This window comes from Neophocaena asiaeorientalis, unplaced genomic scaffold (assembly GCF_003031525.2).
Source record: "Neophocaena asiaeorientalis asiaeorientalis breed wild unplaced genomic scaffold, Neophocaena_asiaeorientalis_V1.1 scaffold473, whole genome shotgun sequence".
Taxonomy (NCBI): domain Eukaryota; kingdom Metazoa; phylum Chordata; class Mammalia; order Artiodactyla; family Phocoenidae; genus Neophocaena; species Neophocaena asiaeorientalis.
In genome coordinates, this window is record NW_020174935.1 from 992,140 (window position 1) to 1,009,348 (window position 17,209).

General features: G+C 55.5%; 2 protein-coding genes across 3 annotated transcripts in view; both read left to right on the forward strand.

Annotated features, from left to right (window-relative positions):
• The first annotated feature begins 4,299 nt into the window (after nt 1-4,299).
• The window catches only part of GGA1 (golgi associated, gamma adaptin ear containing, ARF binding protein 1), a 22,630-nt gene continuing 9,720 nt past the window's right edge, over nt 4,300-17,209 (forward strand). The window contains exons 1-10 of the mRNA XM_024761623.1: nt 4,300-4,700; nt 8,606-8,690; nt 9,955-10,030; nt 11,425-11,523; nt 12,513-12,636; nt 13,029-13,129; nt 13,970-14,050; nt 15,098-15,238; nt 15,284-15,375; nt 15,622-15,626. Of these exons, the coding sequence (XP_024617391.1) occupies nt 4,658-4,700; nt 8,606-8,690; nt 9,955-10,030; nt 11,425-11,523; nt 12,513-12,636; nt 13,029-13,129; nt 13,970-14,050; nt 15,098-15,238; nt 15,284-15,375; nt 15,622-15,626 (847 nt within the window). The 5' untranslated portion in view covers nt 4,300-4,657. The remainder of the gene's footprint in view (nt 4,701-8,605; nt 8,691-9,954; nt 10,031-11,424; nt 11,524-12,512; nt 12,637-13,028; nt 13,130-13,969; nt 14,051-15,097; nt 15,239-15,283; nt 15,376-15,621; nt 15,627-17,209) is intronic.
• LOC112410835 (ADP-ribosylation factor-binding protein GGA1-like) overlaps nt 15,919-17,209 on the forward strand; it is a 2,449-nt gene continuing 1,158 nt past the window's right edge. Inside the window, exons 1-2 of one of the 2 annotated variants that reach the window (XM_024761622.1) lie at nt 15,919-16,001; nt 17,049-17,189. In XM_024761622.1, the coding sequence (XP_024617390.1) occupies nt 15,921-16,001; nt 17,049-17,189 (222 nt within the window). In that variant the 5' untranslated portion in view covers nt 15,919-15,920. Of the gene's footprint in view, nt 16,565-17,048; nt 17,190-17,209 lie in introns of both variants that reach the window. The other variant, XM_024761620.1, reaches the window with a different exon arrangement.

Sequence of the window (17,209 nt, forward strand, 5' to 3'; positions counted from 1 at the left end):
AAAAAAAAAATTGAAAAGCCCTGGACTAGGGACTTCCCTGGCGGTCCAGTGGTTACACCTTACAAATGCAGGGGATGTGGGTTCGATCCCTGGTCGGGGAGCTAAGATCCCACATGCCTCGTGGCCAAAAACCCAAACCAAAACATAGAACAGAAGCAATATTGTAACAAATTCAATAAAGGCGTTTAAAATGGTCCACATCAAAAAAAAAATCTAAAAAACAAAAAATTAAATTAAAAAAAAAAAGCTCTGGACTATATATGTTATTGCAAACCTTTCTTCCAGCTCCAGAATTTTCTAAATCTGTGGGAAATGCACGCTGTCCCCTCTTCCGAGCAGCTGCAGCTCTGAAAGAAAGAGAAGGAAGTCCTTTCTTGGAGCTTATCCAAGTCTTTCCTGCTCTACTTGGAGTCCTTGTCCCCTAGGGAGGCAGGAAGATAAAATGCCAGTGTGCTAAGTTCCAGGGGGAGAAGTGAAGACAGAAGCCCTGAAGGTATAAGCTTTGGGGGAAAGGGAAGAGAGGGGGGTAGGACCAAAGCCCTAAATCTAGGGAACACAATTGAGGGGCTCTCCCAGTATGACAGTAGTGGTCACCACCTGGAGCTTTCTTTACTTAGCATTTATTGAGTGCACATATATACCATGTGTTCTACTTTATATTTAATCCCCTGCCAACTGAGGCTCAGGTGGTAAAAGACTTGCCCAAAGCCACATAACTCTGCTCTCTCCTGCCCTGCACACTCTTCCCTCCATCTACCTGGGGTTCCTAAAGTTCAGTATGTACTTCCCACATACTGCCCCCTCAGCTAGGGGAGGAAATTCCTCCTCCTTCTTTAGCTGCTTGCTCAAGGGCACCTCCTCTTTCCACCTCTCGCTCCACCACCAGGGTAATTGGTCTTGCCCTCCTCTGCTGCTCTTAGAATACACCCTTGCAGGACTTGTTACAGTATCGCTGGTGTTACAGCTCCCTGGTGCCTAGTCTTCGTGGCACCACCCAGATCTGAAATTTAGAAAACAAATTGTTCATTTATTTATGTTCTTATTAGTTTACTAGAATGTAAGTTCCACGAAGGTGGTGCCTTGCCGGTCTTATTCACCCCTGTATGCCCTGACACAGGACTTACAGGACTTGGCACAATGTGGGCGTTCAATAATTGCTTCCAAGTGCAACCTCTACCTCAAAGTTGTGCTCCAAGCTCCAAGTCTCAGAGCACAAGAATGAGTGGTACGCATCTGTCCATCAGCCAATTAACGCTGGGCAATATTTGCATATTGCCTTCCTATTGGTGAAATCCGTGTTCTCTAGTTTCCTTCCAGCCAGTGGAAGGAGGGTCATAATATCGGCCTCTGTAGCCACACCCTTCTGTAAAAACCAGATCTTCCTACCCGCTGGAAAGGGGTATGGATGGGGGTGGGGTGGGGGGCGGAACGGGGTTGCTCAGACCTTTCAGTCCCCAGCCCCTTATCCTCTAACCCCGTTGGCACACAACTCAGTCACACAGCGAGTGTGACCCTACCTGGTATACCTGAGCACCGAGCTGGGAGAGGCTGATGTTACGAAGAGCTGGGGCAGGGGAAGGTCGGACACCAGGATCCCGCTAAGCTGCAGTGATCATCCACACCGTGCAGTCAGGCCATCGGGTGGGTCTGTATTACCCCAGACGTGCACATCTCGGATCTAAGGTCTTTGAGGAACCAGAGCAGGCAAAGGGGGTTCAGGGAGCCGGGGATGGACTGAGCATAGGATAACGCTAACTTTGGACTGTAAATTCCTGGGCCACGTCCCCGGAGTCCTACTTGAATATGAGGTCGCCCAGGAGCCTGACTTCTTCATTAGTTCCCCAGGGGATTTTGACACAGGTAGCCACCTCAGAGAAAACCAGCAGTTGGATTAGTTGATTATAGCTGCTTGCTATAATATAGCTGCTTGCCCACCCCCTCCTAGGGGTTACCCAAGTCACTCCAAGGAACACATTTGCAAATGGTGGAGAAGGGAACAGCTGCCAAAGGCCCAATTCCTGCATTTCCTCTTTCCTGTGTTGGTCCTCCTTCTTTTCACCATCCTCACCTTCGTCACCATCCTCAGATCCTTCCTTCCACACCTTCTACCCTGACACCCAGTTTGGGCCAGGCCCTACCTGCATAGCCACTTCCTGACTCCCTCACCAATCCCTGCTCTCCAGGACTCAGTGAGGTGAGCCTAGAGCCTTCACTAAAAGTACGATCTGGCTCCCCACACACACACACTCGCTGTGCAACGTTGAGCACATTCCTGCACCCCTTCATCCATAAAGCTTATGAATAATAGTTTCAACTTATTCATTTATTCAATCCATGTTGATTGAACACCTATGTGCCAGTTACTCTTTCAAGCCTTGAGGATACATCGGTGAACCAAATAGCTGAAATTCCTCATCCTCACCGAGCTTACATTCCAGTGGGGGAGGAAGACAGAAAACACGATGCGGAAAGGAAATAGACAGTGCTAGGATAGATAAGTGCTAAGGAGAGAAGTCCAGCAGAGAAAGTGGGTGGAGAGCATTTATTGGGGTTCACTTTGCAGACACACTTCCACTGAATTCTCACAACCGTGTTTCAGATGAGCAGCCTGAGATGGAGAGTGTCTAAGTGACTTGTCCGAGATCATACAGTTTAGAAAGCAGTCAAGTCAGAATCTGAACCCTGGTCAAATCTATGTCGTCTTTAAAAAGTGAGTCTTGACAGTGTGTATATGCCCCTAAATCAATGTGGTAAATGCGGTTGCATTTTATTTCTGCAATAATTCATTTCAGTAATAAAAGAAACAAAGGAAAAGAGCTCTAAGTACATATTATGTTACAGCTTTTATTGAGGAATGCAGTAAACATACATATCACTTTCCTCTATAATTTTAATGGCCTGTGGGGGAGAATTTAGAAAAGCGTCCCAGCTGGCTGAATGGTTGAGATTAGGGAAAAACTGACCCAGCACATGCCTCTCAACTCCCTAATGAGGTCAGTTCCGTTCTGCAAGGTGAATCGAGGTCGCTTGCCAGGGCGACGGCTGAGCAGAACCAGAATCGCCAGATTCTCTGTTTCCGTCTCGCTTTAACCCTGCCGGAGACCAAGAGGCTCGAGAGGACACCACGGGCCAGTTCCCCGGTGGGCCGCCAGGGGGCGACAGAATGCAACGGACCCGGGTAAGCCGGTAATCGGGCTTCCCCGGGCCGCGTGTGGGAAAACAGATGAAAAGGGTCTGTAATAGAGGGAGAAACGGCAGGAGAAAAGGCACTGAGGCTAGGAAGTCTATTCATTCTTCCCTGCCTGACTTCAGTCTGGCACCCAGCAATATCTTCCGCCCACTGTGGCCGCCTGGACCTCTCGAAAACAAAAGCCTGACTTTGTCACCATTACGCGTGAAACTCTTTAAGGACACCTCCAGCATAGTTCACAAGAAAAAAGGCTAAACGCAGGACTTGGGTGATCTTGCCCCAGCGTATTTCCAGGCCTACATCCTCTGAAGCCGTATTGAAATACTTTCAATTATCTGACTTCATCATACTCTTTCTCTCCTGTGAGCCCTGAAACTTTTGGTTCCCTCCACCTGAAATATCTTCTCACACCAGGTTTACCCGGAGAATTATGTCTTTCAGCTAAATATCACCTCCCCTGACAAGAGAGCCCCTCCCCCATCCGCACCCGTTTGGGGTAGAAGGCCCCTCCTGTGTTGCCATTACCCCGTGGGCTTCCCCTAGCACGTTGTGTAATAAGTATCTGGCCTTGCCTTTCTCTTCCAGCGCCTGTCCCAGAGAAAGGCGAATACAGAGTGCATGAAATGATTGCAGTATGAATGCAGTACAGGGTTCCGGCTCTGCCACTTGTGTGATCTCAAACTACCTGGTTCATGTTGTGAGGAGTAAACAGACAAATGTAGAAAAAGTGATTAGGACTTCCCTGGTGGCGCAGTGGTTGTGAGTTCGCCTGCCGATACAGCAGACACGGGTTCGTGCCCCAGTCCGGGAAGATCCCACATGCCGCGGATCGGCTGGGCCCGTGAGCCATGGCCGCTGAGCCTGTGCGTCCGGAGCCTGTGCTCCGCGACGGGAGAGTCCACAACAGTGAGAGGCCCGCGTTAAAAAAGAAAAAAAGGTGCTTAAAACAATACTTGGAACACTGTAAGCACTCAAACTTTGACTTACTTTCACAGCGGCCAACATACGTCATTGCCGTTTTAAGGGACCCTCCCACTTTTGCATCTAAGCGGAAATACCCGCTCAGGGATACGGAAGTGATCTCAGAGCCCCTCAAAAACATGGCCGCTGAAAGTTCTTCCGGAAGCTATCATAGGCATCGCCGTGACGCAGAACGACTTAGAGCGTCCCGCAGGGTTTCCATGGTGCAGCCCTCAGCCCCAAGTCCCTCGGCTTCCTTTCCGGCCAGAGCGCTGTGAACAAGGCAGGCGGCGAGTCCCTCCCACGATGTTAACGCCGCTTGGGGGAGGGGTTGGGAGATCAGGTGGCGCTCTAGGCGAGTTCGTTCGCGTCTCTATGGTGCCGAATGCTCTTCTCCGCGCGTCGGGACGGACGTTGCCCCTTTAATCGGCGGAGGGCGGTGCCGAGGAGGTCCCGCGAGAGCGCCGGGGGGCGGGGGGCGGTGCCGAGGCTGGGGGCCCGTGGCGGATGGAGCCTGCGATGGAGCCGGAGACTCTGGAGGCGCGAATCAGTGAGTGTCCGGGAGGGGCGCGGGCCGGACCGGAACCGGAACCGGGGGCACTAGGCGGGCCCCTTCCCGGCGGGGGCGGGGTACGCGGCGCCCCCTCCTCACGCCCTGCCCCGGCCCGGTAGGGGCGGTGTCCCAAGCCCATACCTCCGACCCTGGGGTTAAGGGGGACCCCACCAGCTGCGCGGACCGGCGATGGGAGCAGGCGCCGCCCACCCTTCCGATTCCTGGGCCGCGACCCCCGGGGAGGAGTGAGCTGCGCCCGGCTCTGCGCCCAGAACCCCCGGGATAGAGAGAGCAGCCTCCAACTCTCTCGGGCCCAGACTTTTCCGCGGAGCGGACACCCAAGTCATTCCCTGGACTCAGGGAGGAAGCAAGCGAGCGGCCCCGAGAGCTGCACCTCACACCCGGGAGCGAGGGACCAGGCTCCCCTTGAGCCCCGAATCCTCCACTCTCTGGCGCTGCATGGCGTGACTCTCTCCTATCCCTTTCTTGAGCTTGCAACTCACATTTGTTCGTTCCCCCGCCCTGGAAGGTAGGACCCACTAACCCATCGAATCCCCCGCGCTCTGGCCGCATAGTGAGAAACCCCCAAACCCCACAGGCTTGGGAGGGTCCTGTCTCAGACTCCAGAAGTGATTTCAAGTTCTCTGTCACTACTCTCAGTCCAGACCCTGAGGTTTTGCACCCCCTACCAAAGACTCCTTTCCTAGCCCTTGCTAAGTTTCCTCCAAAGGGCCCTGCATCTCCTCCTGTGTCTCCTCGGACACGATTTCCTACTACTTAGGCTTGAGTACTAGCCCTCACACTGTCTACCTGACCTCCATGTCCCACGCTGCAGATCCTCGGCTCTCATAACCCACTACTGGACTCCGTTCCTGAGAGCACGGCTTGCTTCCCCCACTGGACTAGGGACAGCTCCCTCCCAAGTCTTTGCTCCCATTCAGGTCACATCTGTACCAGGGCCTCAGAGAGTCCTCTGGGTCTACTTTCATCTCAGCCCCTTGACTCCAGGCACACCGGGGAGCTGCGCAGCATGATTTGGGATTATGACCAGCCCCTTTTAAGCCAGTCTTGTGCAGAGTTGAATCCTGAGGATGGTCCCAGAAGCACACCGTCTCCACGGATGTTTCAGAGTCAGTTGGCCAGTGGTGGGGGAGGGCATGGAAAGGAAGCACTCAGCGGCCATCGAGACTGTTCTGGAATGCCACAAGTGTCCAGGTCTCAGCAGTAACTTAGGGGGGATGGGCAGGGCCCTGGCTGACAGATCTGACAGGCCGCAAGCCTTGAGCCGTGGGTGCTACAGAACAGTGTCAGGTTTAGCAACAGCGGGGATTTTCTGAGAGGCCAAAGAGTCTGATCTGAAAAACAGACAGGAGTCAGGCCCCTCAGGTTTGGCAGGAGGCTAGGCTCTGATAGATCGCGGCTGATGGGGTTTTCTCTTTTTCTTGCCCTTTGTGCCCTAGCAAAATTGTAAGCTCTTACCTTGCAGTGACTGGAGGTGAAGAGTAGCTTTTGGTGGGTAACTGATGACATTGTCACCAGTGTAGAGTGACAGGGTGGAGTCATGCCCTGTTGTGAAACAATTCCCTCCTTCCCTCTGTGTTCTACCCTGCTGCCTGCTGGGGAAAGTGCGCCCCCCCGGGTAGAGGTAAGAGGGCTGGGAGTTGGGAGCCAGGGCCAGAGAGGTTGGTCAGATCTCCTTGGACCCAGAGGCCCTCGCTCTGAACCAGATGCAGAGAAGATGTGTCATGATGCCACTACTTCTTCCTCACTGGCTTCTGACTTAGGAGCGGGCTCTAGAACCAGTTTCTCTGTCCTCACTCAGACTCATGTGTCTCTGACACTCTAAGGGACTTCCTGTTTTGGGGTCCCCCGGCTGGATGTCATTGAGTAGGCAATATCCAGCCCCATTCTAGTTTTCTAAGCAGCCTCTGGCCGTGCTGGGAGGCTGGGAGGCTGGGAGGCAGAGTAGATGGGGGGGCAGCAGGGGCTTCACTTCTCCCAGGGACTGGCGGGCTCTGCAGGGCTCCTGGAGCAGAGGTTTGTATGCACAGAGGAAATGTTTCTTTCAGATCTTTGCTCAGCTGTACCTCTGAGAGCCCTCCCAGAAAGCAGCCCCCCACCCCACTTCTTTATACCTTCTCCCTGCTCTGGTTTTCTTTCTTTCTTTCTGTTTTTTTTTAATGCTCTGTTTTTCTTTATAGCACTCTGCAACAGTGTACAGTATCCTGTTTGTTTGTTTATCTGAGTAGTCAGTGTTTCTCTTGCTGGGTGGTGAGCTCCAGGAGGGCAGAGATTTTGTCTTGTTCACTGCTGTGGTCCCACACTCAGAATATTTATTGAATAAATATGAATTGAATGATTGGCTGCCAGGCACTGGGATCCTAGGGCTCCAGGCCTCCCGCCAGAGCACAGGGCCCCAAATAGGCAGGCGTCACAGGCCGAGTCCCCAGCCTCCTCCTGACCACAGATCCTTCCGTGTCCCACCTCCTGGGCTGTGCCCTCCACACCCTCGGCTCTGTCCTCATGTTTGGGCAGAACTGACCAGCACAGGGTGACGCTTGGAGATAGGCTGTCGGGAGGTGATGAAGATCCAGCTCTGGCTGCCCCACGCCTTACCCTGGATAGAGTATGCTGTCATCCCAAATCACTTCTTATTTTGCTCCAGCTTTACAGATGGGGAAATGGAGGTTCGGGGAAGTTAAGTGACGTACTAAATTTTGGGGGCTTTTAAAAAGTTTTATTGAAATACAGTTGATTTACAATGTGTTAATTGCTGCTATACAGCAAAGTGACTCACTTTTACACATATATACATTCTCGTTTTATACTCTTCCGTTGTGGTTTATCCCAGGATATTGAATACAGTTGCCTGTGCTATACAGTAGGACCTTGTTGTTTATTTTTAGCTGTTGTCTCACCAGCGTTGGGGGTCGGGGGGTACTGTCTGGCTTTGTTTACCACCCCTTCCCGTTGGCCCTTTCCTGGCCACTACCTACTCCTGGATTCGGATTCCCCCAGAACCTCCCCCTGCCTGCCTGCAGCTGAGCCCGCATCCATTCACTCATTTACTGGGTGTGCATTTACGGACGTGTGCAGAAGTGGCTGGGATGCGGTGCAATAGCAGACTTGGACCCATGATGAAGGTCGGGTCTGGGGGACACAGCAGAGAGCTGCCTCGGCAGTGCTGCCCCGGGCAGGTGGCGCTGTTAGGGAAGAAGGAAGCGATACCTGAGCCGCACTCCTTCCCAAGGTCCCCCATGCCCTACCCTGAGCTGTTATCCACAGCTCTTCTCACCCGCAACCCTTGAGCTGTTCCGAGGCACATCATCCCCAGCCTGGTTAAGTCCCTCCAGTGCTTCTTGTGTTGCCTCTTCCAGGCAGCCTGCCCTGGCTCCAGGCTCCCGGCTCCCCTGAGTCCCCTCCTCCAGTTACCGGTTCCCACGGCTCCTTTGCCTCCCTCTGTCACATTCTATTGAGAACCTAGCTGACCTTGGCCCACTTCCCAGCTGCAAAGCTCCTTGAGGTTGGAACTACTGCTTTTTTCCCTTACCTCTGGATCTCCTCTGAGAGTAAATTCTGTGAGAATTATGGGGACACTTCAGGAGCAGAATCAGAGGAGGTGCAGACAGGCGTACAGCAGCAGGGGTTGGGGCAGTGCGGGAGGGGAACGACCGCTGAGCACAGTCTCTGGACGCGGGGCCCTTCGGGGAGAAGCTGCAAGAAGAAGCCCGCAGACAGCAGCTCCTCTGTGCGTTGACTTGACGGACGTCAGCGCTGGGATCTTGGGGCCGTCGGAGCAGGGAGTCCAGGGGAGGCCTTTTCGCATGCTCAGCCATACGCCAGGGCAGGGAGTGGGAGAGGCAGGGATCCCTTCACCAGGCCACTGGCCCTCTCTCCTCCAGACAGAGCCACAAACCCCCTGAACAAGGAGCTGCACTGGGCCAGCATCAACGGCTTCTGCGAGCAGCTCAACGAGGACTTTGAGGGGTAGGTGGCTTCCCCGTCTTTCACTCACACACTCAGCACCTGCCACGCGCACTCCAGACCCTGGCCTTGGGCAGAGACGAGGATGACTTGAGACCCAGTTTCCATTCTGAAGTGCTCCCAAATTAACAATGGCAGCGCGTACTTTGTACTCAGTGCCACCGTGTGCCACCCTCTGAGGTGGGCCTTGCTGGACCCATCTTACAGGTGAAGAAACCGAGGCTCGGGGGGCTCAGTAGTTGCCCCAAGATCTCATAGAGAGGAGGAGGTAGTCCCGGGCTTGATGAAGCCCAGGGCCGCCTGACCCGCACCCATGCTTTGTTGGGGAGGGCCTCCCAGAGAACTGCGTGCTCCCCAGCTGGGAGGGGCCAGCAGGCCCTTTGCTCAAGGAAGAATCAGAACCACGTGCATTAGGATCACCCGGTGTGTTTGTCAAAAATGTCCATTTGTGGGCTGCACCCAGACTCGGGCTAGACTGCCCGGCAGGGAGCTTGGCGGGGACGTTGTTAGCAGGCTCCCCAGGTGGCACTGAAGTTTGGGGAGCACAGCTCAGTGTGCTTCGCTTCCGCCGCACCCCATTAGCATAGACGCTCCACTTGGGATGCCGTGCAGACAGCGTGACGTGTGTGCTCCCCAGTCCAGCTGCTCAGGTGACAGTCCTATCCCTTCTGTTAACTGAGTCGCCTGGACGAGTAACTAGATGCCTCTGAGCCCCCATTTCTGAGACTGTAAAGTAGAGGTGATAGTGCTGCCTACCTCGGGGGGCTCTTATGGAGGTTAGGCAGGAAAATGGACGTGAGGTGCCTCGCACACCGTAAGTGCTCCGTATGTGTTAGCTGTTACTGTCACTGGTGACAGGTCTTTCGTGATCTGGTAGATGATGTCACCATTGCCACCGTGACTTCTCCCAGCAGAATATTCTGTGCACATTGTCATGTTCTGCTCCCAGGCTGGGCCCTTGAAGGCTGTGGCCATCTCTCCGTACTTGTCCCTATGGCAAGCCAAGGGCACGGCAGGTCACAGTTCTCAGTAAAGCCGGCTGACAGGCTGAGCTCGCGCCTTTCAAAGGTCCCGGCCTGCGCTCCCTACCTGGTCCTGCCCTCTGGTGCCACAGTCTCCAGCCCCATCCGGAGAGGGAGCTGGACCTTCGCATGTGTCCTGGAGAAGCCGCTGCCGGCTGCAGTTCCAGCGGGGAAGGGTGGCCGCCCTCCCTGGGGTGCCCGGGGCTCTGTGGCTAGTCTGGCTCTCTGCTGTTCCTCTCACCCAGGCCTCCACTTGCCACCCGGCTGTTGGCCCACAAGATCCAGTCCCCGCAGGAGTGGGAGGCGATCCAGGCCCTGACGGTGAGGAGAAGGGGAAGCACGGTGCCATCTGTCCCCTGACCATGTGGGTGGCACCGGGGGGGCCAAGACTGAGGTTTTTGGGGTCCCAACAGGTTCTTCTTTTTTTTTTTTTTAATAAGTTTATTTATTTTTGGCTGCATTGGCTCTTCATTGTTGGGTCTTCGTTGCTGCACGCGGGCTTTCTCTAGTTGTGGTGAACGGGGGCTACTCTTCGTTATGGTGCGTGGGCTTCTCATTGCAGTGGCTTCTCTTGTTGTAGAGCTCGGGCTCTAGGCACGCAGGCTTCAGTAGTTGTGGCACGCAGGCTCAGTAGTTGTGGTGCACAGGCTTAGTTGCTCCGTGGCATGTGGGATCTTCCCGGGCCAGGGCTCAAACCTGTGTCCCCTGCATTGGCAGGCAGATTCTTAACCACTGCGCCACCAGGGAAGCCCCCAAGTTCTTCTTTAGAGCCCAAGGGAGTTGTGCCCAGATGGCCTTGAATGGGGGTGTGGCCCAGCCCCTGAGGGTCCCATGGCAACCAGTGAACCAGTGGGCTGGCCTCCCACCCCAGACCCTGCACAGTTAGGCTTCTTGTGGGGGGGAAGCCCTAGGTTGTTTGGGCTAGGGATTCCCAGCTCCAGCTGCGCCTCAGACCTTCAGGAGGCTGAATCAGGGCCCCACCCCAGACCCGCCGACCAGAACCCCTATAGTATATGCATCCAGGAATCTTCGTGTTTATAGATGCATTACGGGGCCGGGCCGGGCCAGCCCATCGATGGCCTCCAGGCACAGGACAGCACAGGGGTGCAAGGGGTGACAACTGGGCTCAGGCCAGAGGTTTCAAAGCTGAGCCAGTAGCAGAAGAGCAGGGGGTGCACAGTTGTGGCCCCCAAGCATGGGTCAGATAGCAACAAACCATAGAGCAAAGCTGATTTTAGACGGTGGTAGATAAACAGTTTTCCTTTTAATAGTTATGTATTTGTTTTAACATGTTAGGGTTTGGGTGGGGTTTTTTTCCCCTGAAATACACATTAGTCCTCTGATTTCACATACATCTAGCTTAGGATAAGGCTGAGTTTGGTGGTGCCTATTTACGTTTCAAAAAATCATCAAAGGAAAATAGTAAGAAAGTAATTTGCAAGTGGTCCTCAGACATGGCCAAGCCACGGAGAGGCTAAGCCGGTGCTGCGAGTTGGGCATTGCCAGGCTCTCGGGGTGGCCCAACCCTGTCCCCCAGCGGGCGGTGACCAATCTCAGGGGGTCTCCGAACTTCAGAATCCTCTTTTTCTCAAGAGTCATCTTCCCCCTTCTCACTGCCGGTCCCTGGGCTTCTGGGCCCTGGCTGAGGCGTGGGAGGGAGGGTACCTCCTCTGATCCTCCCTGGGGGTCCCCGCACCTCACACCACCCCCCCCAGGTGCTGGAAACATGCATGAAGAGCTGCGGCAAGAGGTTCCACGACGAGGTGGGCAAGTTCCGCTTCCTCAACGAGCTCATCAAGGTCGTGTCTCCCAAGGTGGGTGCTCCCAGCGCACGCTCAGACCTGCGCTGTCAGATGGCGGTTGAGGAGGGGTGACTGACTGGCCTCATCCTGACCCGACACAAACACAGACCCTTTCTCAGGGTTCCCTTCACACCTGAGCCCGGGACGGCTGGGTTTCCAGGAAGAACGCTTCCAGGCTGCCTGGTGGCCGGCCAGCTCCGGAGCTGCCTGGCGCTTAGGGAGGAATGAGTGCATTGAACACAGAACAGCCTCCCCAGCGCGGGCTGCTCGGGCTCTGAGGTCTCTCCCTGCAGACCTGGCCACGGCACCCCACCTAGGTGTCTAGTGGAGGGTCTCCCTGTCTCCACCTCACAAGAGTGGCCTCCTTGAGGCCTTGGATGCTGAGGCCCCAAACCTGAGTGACAGAGCCTCTGATGGGCCTGAGGAGTCCTCCCCTAGGGCAGGAACATGTTTGATGCCCCTTGGGTGAGAGCCCACCACTTCGCCCATCGTTGCTCAGATGCATCCCTTGACCAGAGCAGCTGAACGACCCAGCAGCTCTTCTCAGGAGATGACCGGAGTGAGAGCCGGTTCCGTCTGCCGAGTTTGCTGCTGGGAGACTGAATGGAGCCCAGGGCCGAGCGGTTCCACACCTGCTCCTTCCCTGGTCAGCCCGGAGCCTGGTGGCTCCTCCTTCCTGAGATCACAGTTAAGGTTTCCACGAGCTGGCCGAGAGCAGGCGCCGGGCTCCGGGCCTTATCTGTGTCAGCTTTGCTTCCCCGGCACGGCGCTGCTGCTGTCATCCCCACTCAACAGGCAGGGCACTGGGACACCCAGGGCTCGCACAGCTAGTGGGCAGCAGCAGGGCCAGGAGGTGAGCTCAGGCCGGTCAGGTGGGAGGGTCGTGTAGGCTGCGGTTTCTGAAGGAGTCCTGGGGACGCAGCCAGGTTTAGGCTGGGGTTGGGACTACAGTGAGTGGGGCCGGGCAATGTCAAAGCCGCCTCTCCCTTCCATCCCCGAAGTACCTGGGCTCTCGGACGTCGGAGAAGGTGAAGAACAAGATCTTGGAGCTTCTCTACAGCTGGACGGTCGGCCTCCCTGAGGAGGTGAAGATCGCAGAGGCCTACCAGATGCTGAAGAAGCAGGGTGAGGCACCAGAGGTGGGGTGTGACCACCTCCTCCCTGGGGCTCTGGCAGCAAGGTCCTAGGTCTGCCCTTTAACTTCTCAAGAACATAGAGCCAGTGGGGCCTCTTTATGGTTCTGCCTGAGGCCAGCTTGGATGGGGAAAAGATGGGGTTGAGTCAGAGACTGGTCCCCATGGTACGGCCTCAAAATACAGGTTTCTAACTGCCCCCGACCCCGCACACACACTATTTGGCATGGTAGTTCAGGAGCAGGCCCTGACCCCCCAAAGTGCAGCACCAGCATGCTGGAGAAAGCCTGCCCTCCACCTTCCATCCTACCCTTGCCTGCCCCCATCCCCCTCTCCCCTCCGCCCCAGACCCTGAGACCCTCTCCCCACCGCCGTCCACTGCAGGGATTGTGAAGGCCGACCCCAAGCTTCCAGATGATGCCACCTTTCCCCTTCCTCCACCGCGGCCCAAGAATGTGATCTTTGAAGACGAGGAGAAATCCAAGGTGAGGCTTCAGGGAGGGCCAGATGAGGACTAGACGGTCTCCCCACCGCCGTCCACTGCAGGGATTGTGAAGGCCGACCCCAAGCTTCCAGATGATGCCACCTTTCCCCTTCCTCCACCGCGGCCCAAGAATGTGATCTTTGAAGACGAGGAGAAATCCAAGGTGAGGCTTCAGGGAGGGCCAGATGAGGACTCCAGGCCCACTGGGGGTCAGTGGGTTCCAGCCTCTGGCGGCCCTGTCCCTGGAGCAGAGGCTACACTGAGCACGACCGCCGTGGTGGGTGACGGGCGCTGGGTGTTGAGCCCTTACACATGCTGAGTGCTGCCCACGCAGTGCCCTTCACTTAGTAAATGCAGGCCTGAGGCTGGTGGCCCTGGGCTTGGTTTGAGGGCATTTCATAGGTTGATCAGGAAGGAGCTTGCCTGTCTTTATGTCTGTGACCTTCTCAACAATGATTTTACTAGCTTTTTGTTAAAGAAGCATGTGGTCATGGGCAAGAACTTAAACAGCACAGGGGTAGGATAAAAAGTAAAAGCTCCTCTTCTACCCGGTCTAGTCCCAGGGGGTAAAGGTTGAGTTTCCTGTACATCCTTCTAGAAGAATTCTCTAGCAATAGTAATGTTTCGCACCATTTCTGGAAAGCTTATTTCTGCCGGCGCTGCGGAGAGCACTTACGTGCAGTGTGTCACTTGTCCCACGGCCACCCTGTAAGGTGTCAGATCCTTGCCATCCCATGGAGAGCTTAGTAACTTATTCACATCCTACCACCAGGAAAAGGAGCCAGCACGGGACCCCAGGCCCAGGGACTGCCGTCACAGCCATGTCCCTCTGTCTCCACAGATGCTGGCCCGCCTGCTGAAGAGCTCCCACCCCGAGGACCTCCGAGCAGCCAACAGACTCATCAAGGAGATGGTGCAGGAGGTGATGGCCAAGGCCAGAGTGCAAGGAGGTGGCGGGATGGGACGTTGAGCTGAGCCACTGAGGGAGGTCGCGTGTACGTGTGCGTAGTGGCCCAGCTACAGGGCTGTGACAGCAGAGAAAGAGCTGACCGAGTCCGGGGGCCCTGCAGGCAGAGCCAGGAGCAGCGTGTGGAAGGAAGAATTTCCCAGCAGCCAAGCCGACCTGCATTGGCTTCTGGGAGGCTGAAGACCTCTTCTGTAAAAGTTAGAGGGAAATTAGGCCTTACTATGTTCAAAATATAGTACATTTTACATACATATACATATAGAGAGAATAATATACATGTATTTTATAAGTATGTATACCTGTGTTGTGGGTGCATGCTGAAATCTTTTTTATTGATAAGGGTATGTCATCAAAAAAGTGCAGTCCAGAGACCCAAAGGGCAGACACTCTTGGCTGTCTTAGGGCAAGCTGTGTGCTCTGACAGCCCAGAGAAAGGGCAGCTCTTCTCGAGGAGGGCGATTGTATCAGACGGCACAGCACAAGCCCACCTTTCATTCCACAAGGGAGGAGCATGCATGGTGAGCAGAGTGGGAGAGGGATGGCAGGGTCACTGCTGCAGCGGCCTTTCAAGGGGGTCACGGCACTAGTTTCTCAGTTGTACTTTGTGACCGCTAAGGTCCCCTTTCACTCTCAAGTACTGAACCTCCTTTCAAGGGACAAATACAGAGAGGGGGAGGGTTATGTAGAACCACAGGTGTAAATCTAGCTCCCAGCCCTCCAGAATCAGCTGGTGAGTGTGTTGGAAACCCAGAATCCTGGGCCACCCCTAGAGGTTCTGATGGACTCGTGCAGAGGCCTGGGTCCAGGGGGCGTTGGCAAGAGGAGAGAAAGTGAACACAGGGTTGGTCAAGGGCTTCTTGGACCAGAGTGCCCTGTCCTGGGCCCGAAGGGCTCTTAGCAGGGGCTGATCTCACACCCAGCAGAGGGTGGTGTGGGACAGAGCCTGGCTCAGGTCCAGGCCTGACTCAGGTGCTCCGGGGCCGTTTGCCAATGCCTCCCCAGGACCAGAAGCGAATGGAGAAGATCTCAAGGCGGGTGAGCGCCATCGAGGAGGTGAACAGCAACGTGAGGCTGCTGACGGAGATGGTGATGAACCACAGCCAGGGCGGCGCGGCTGCCCAAAGCAGCGAGGACCTCATGAAGGTGCGCCCGCCCCCACCCACACCCTGCCCGCCCTGCTGCCCCCAGGAACTGTACCAGCGCTGTGAGCGCTTGCGGCCCACACTCTTCCGACTGGCCAGCGACACGGAGGACAATGACGAGGCCTTAGGTGAGCTGCAGTTGGAAGGAGGTGCCACCAGGGGGCCCCCTTCTCCAGCAGTGACCTTGGGTTTCTCCACTTTGAGGAAGAAGGAAGCGGAGATCAGGGGCTGATGTGCTTTAGAGACCCTTTGGGTCAAGCCCCTTCACAGACACCTTCTTTACTGCCCGTAAGCTGCACAGGAGGGAGAATTGTCCCTATTTCACAACTGGGGCTCAGGGAGGGAAGTGACCTGTCCAGATCAGAGACAAGAACGGTGGCAGAGCCAGGGTGGACCGGAGGCTCTCTCCCTCCAGACACTGCCTCCCCAGTAAGGGTGAGCTCGAAACCTAGAGCAAATCCCTCAGGCCTGAGCGCTTCCAGAGCCGGACCCCGTGGCTCCTGCTAGGGCCACACGTCAGGGTCTCGTCCTTTTTTGTGCCACCACATCGGCCAGGGCCTCTCGGGCAGCAGGCTAGGTAAGAGCTTAGTAACTTATTCACATCCTACCACCAGGAAAAGGAGCCAGCACGGGACCCCAGGCCCAGGGACTGCCGTCACAGCCATGTCCCTCTGTCTCCACAGATGCTGGCCCGCCTGCTGAAGAGCTCCCACCCCGAGGACCTCCGAGCAGCCAACAGACTCATCAAGGAGATGGTGCAGGAGGTGATGGCCAAGGCCAGAGTGCAAGGAGGTGGCGGGATGGGACGTTGAGCTGAGCCACTGAGGGAGGTCGCGTGTACGTGTGCGTAGTGGCCCAGCTACAGGGCTGTGACAGCAGAGAAAGAGCTGACCGAGTCCGGGGGCCCTGCAGGCAGAGCCAGGAGCAGCGTGTGGAAGGAAGAATTTCCCAGCAGCCAAGCCGACCTGCATTGGCTTCTGGGAGGCTGAAGACCTCTTCTGTAAAAGTTAGAGGGAAATTAGGCCTTACTATGTTCAAAATATAGTACATTTTACATACATATACATATAGAGAGAATAATATACATGTATTTTATAAGTATGTATACCTGTGTTGTGGGTGCATGCTGAAATCTTTTTTATTGATAAGGGTATGTCATCAAAAAAGTGCAGTCCAGAGACCCAAAGGGCAGACACTCTTGGCTGTCTTAGGGCAAGCTGTGTGCTCTGACAGCCCAGAGAAAGGGCAGCTCTTCTCGAGGAGGGCGATTGTATCAGACGGCACAGCACAAGCCCACCTTTCATTCCACAAGGGAGGAGCATGCATGGTGAGCAGAGTGGGAGAGGGATGGCAGGGTCACTGCTGCAGCGGCCTTTCAAGGGGGTCACGGCACTAGTTTCTCAGTTGTACTTTGTGACCGCTAAGGTCCCCTTTCACTCTCAAGTACTGAACCTCCTTTCAAGGGACAAATACAGAGAGGGGGAGGGTTATGTAGAACCACAGGTGTAAATCTAGCTCCCAGCCCTCCAGAATCAGCTGGTGAGTGTGTTGGAAACCCAGAATCCTGGGCCACCCCTAGAGGTTCTGATGGACTCGTGCAGAGGCCTGGGTCCAGGGGGCGTTGGCAAGAGGAGAGAAAGTGAACACAGGGTTGGTCAAGGGCTTCTTGGACCAGAGTGCCCTGTCCTGGGCCCGAAGGGCTCTTAGCAGGGGCTGATCTCACACCCAGCAGAGGGTGGTGTGGGACAGAGCCTGGCTCAGGTCCAGGCCTGACTCAGGTGCTCCGGGGCCGTTTGCCAATGCCTCCCCAGGACCAGAAGCGAATGGAGAAGATCTCAAGGCGGGTGAGCGCCATCGAGGAGGTGAACAGCAACGTGAGGCTGCTGACGGAGATGGTGATGAACCACAGCCAGGGCGGCGCGGCTGCCCAAAGCAGCGAGGACCTCATGAAGGTGCGCCCGCCCCCACCCAC